Source organism: Mercurialis annua, linkage group LG4 (genome assembly GCF_937616625.2).
Source record: "Mercurialis annua linkage group LG4, ddMerAnnu1.2, whole genome shotgun sequence".
Lineage (NCBI taxonomy): Eukaryota > Viridiplantae > Streptophyta > Magnoliopsida > Malpighiales > Euphorbiaceae > Mercurialis > Mercurialis annua.
In genome coordinates this window covers 34,653,999-34,654,826 of record NC_065573.1, presented here as the reverse complement: position 1 = coordinate 34,654,826, position 828 = coordinate 34,653,999, and the positions used below count along the sequence as shown (strand labels likewise).

Genomic DNA, 828 nt, shown 5'->3' with positions numbered 1-828 from the left:
TTACCAAAAATTTACAAAAAAAAGAGAGAGTTTAAAAATGAAGAACAATAATACTGCATCTACACCAGTCGATAATGGAGGATTAGGTCATTGGAACTCTCCTCTTCCTTACCTCTTTGTCGGGTTAGCTCTGATGTTAGGACTTATTGCCATGGCACTCATGCTTCTAGCTTGCTCCTACCCCAAATCACCACCGTCCAATCATTCTGATGAAAAATCTTACGATGATCGTAATAGATTAGGGTTTGAGATGGAAATGGAGCCGAAGATTGTTGTTATAATGGCGGGTGATCATAACCCTACTTACTTGGCCAAGCCGGCAGCAGTTACTTAATCAATATAATTACTTGAATAAATCGATATTATCTAGATTTTAGGCCTTGCTTAATTAGCTTGAAATTGCTAATACGATTCTATAATTTTTTAAATTTTTTAATCTGTTTGTTCTAGTTTGGAATTTCGTTGTTATGTTTTGTGAATATATGTATTTTATGTAAATTGATGAGAGCTCAAAGAGAACCTTTTCTTGTATATATGGTGATTGTTTAGAAAATAATTTAGGGTTTCTTGGTTTAATAATGAAAAAGTTTGATCAATGAAAGAAAATGAAAATTTTACGTTAATTAGGAGGTAGAAGGAAGGGGTAGAGATGAATATCAATTGTTTAATTTTTAGATATTTATTATTTTCAGTACAGTAATTGTATCTTATCAAGTGAGGATCGTAGTTATCATGGAAAACTGATTAATCTAAAATTTCAAATTGTTTGTTAAAACGCCAACTATAATTTTATTATGTATCTATAACAAAAACTAATTATAAAATTTG

General features: G+C 30.6%; 1 protein-coding gene across 1 annotated transcript; it reads left to right on the top strand.

The window, feature by feature from the left end:
* Positions 1-531, top strand: LOC126679059 (protein GLUTAMINE DUMPER 5-like). Its single transcript, XM_050373995.1, has one exon. The coding sequence runs from the start codon at positions 38-40 to the stop codon at positions 332-334; it is 297 nt and encodes a 98-aa protein (XP_050229952.1). The 5' UTR covers positions 1-37; the 3' UTR covers positions 335-531.
* The last annotated feature ends 297 nt before the right edge of the window (positions 532-828 follow it).

Excerpts from the sequence above, each read along its gene's own strand:
- LOC126679059 (XM_050373995.1), top strand. The coding sequence starts at position 38 with ATGAAGAACAATAATACTGCATCTACACCAGTCGATAATGGAGGATTA.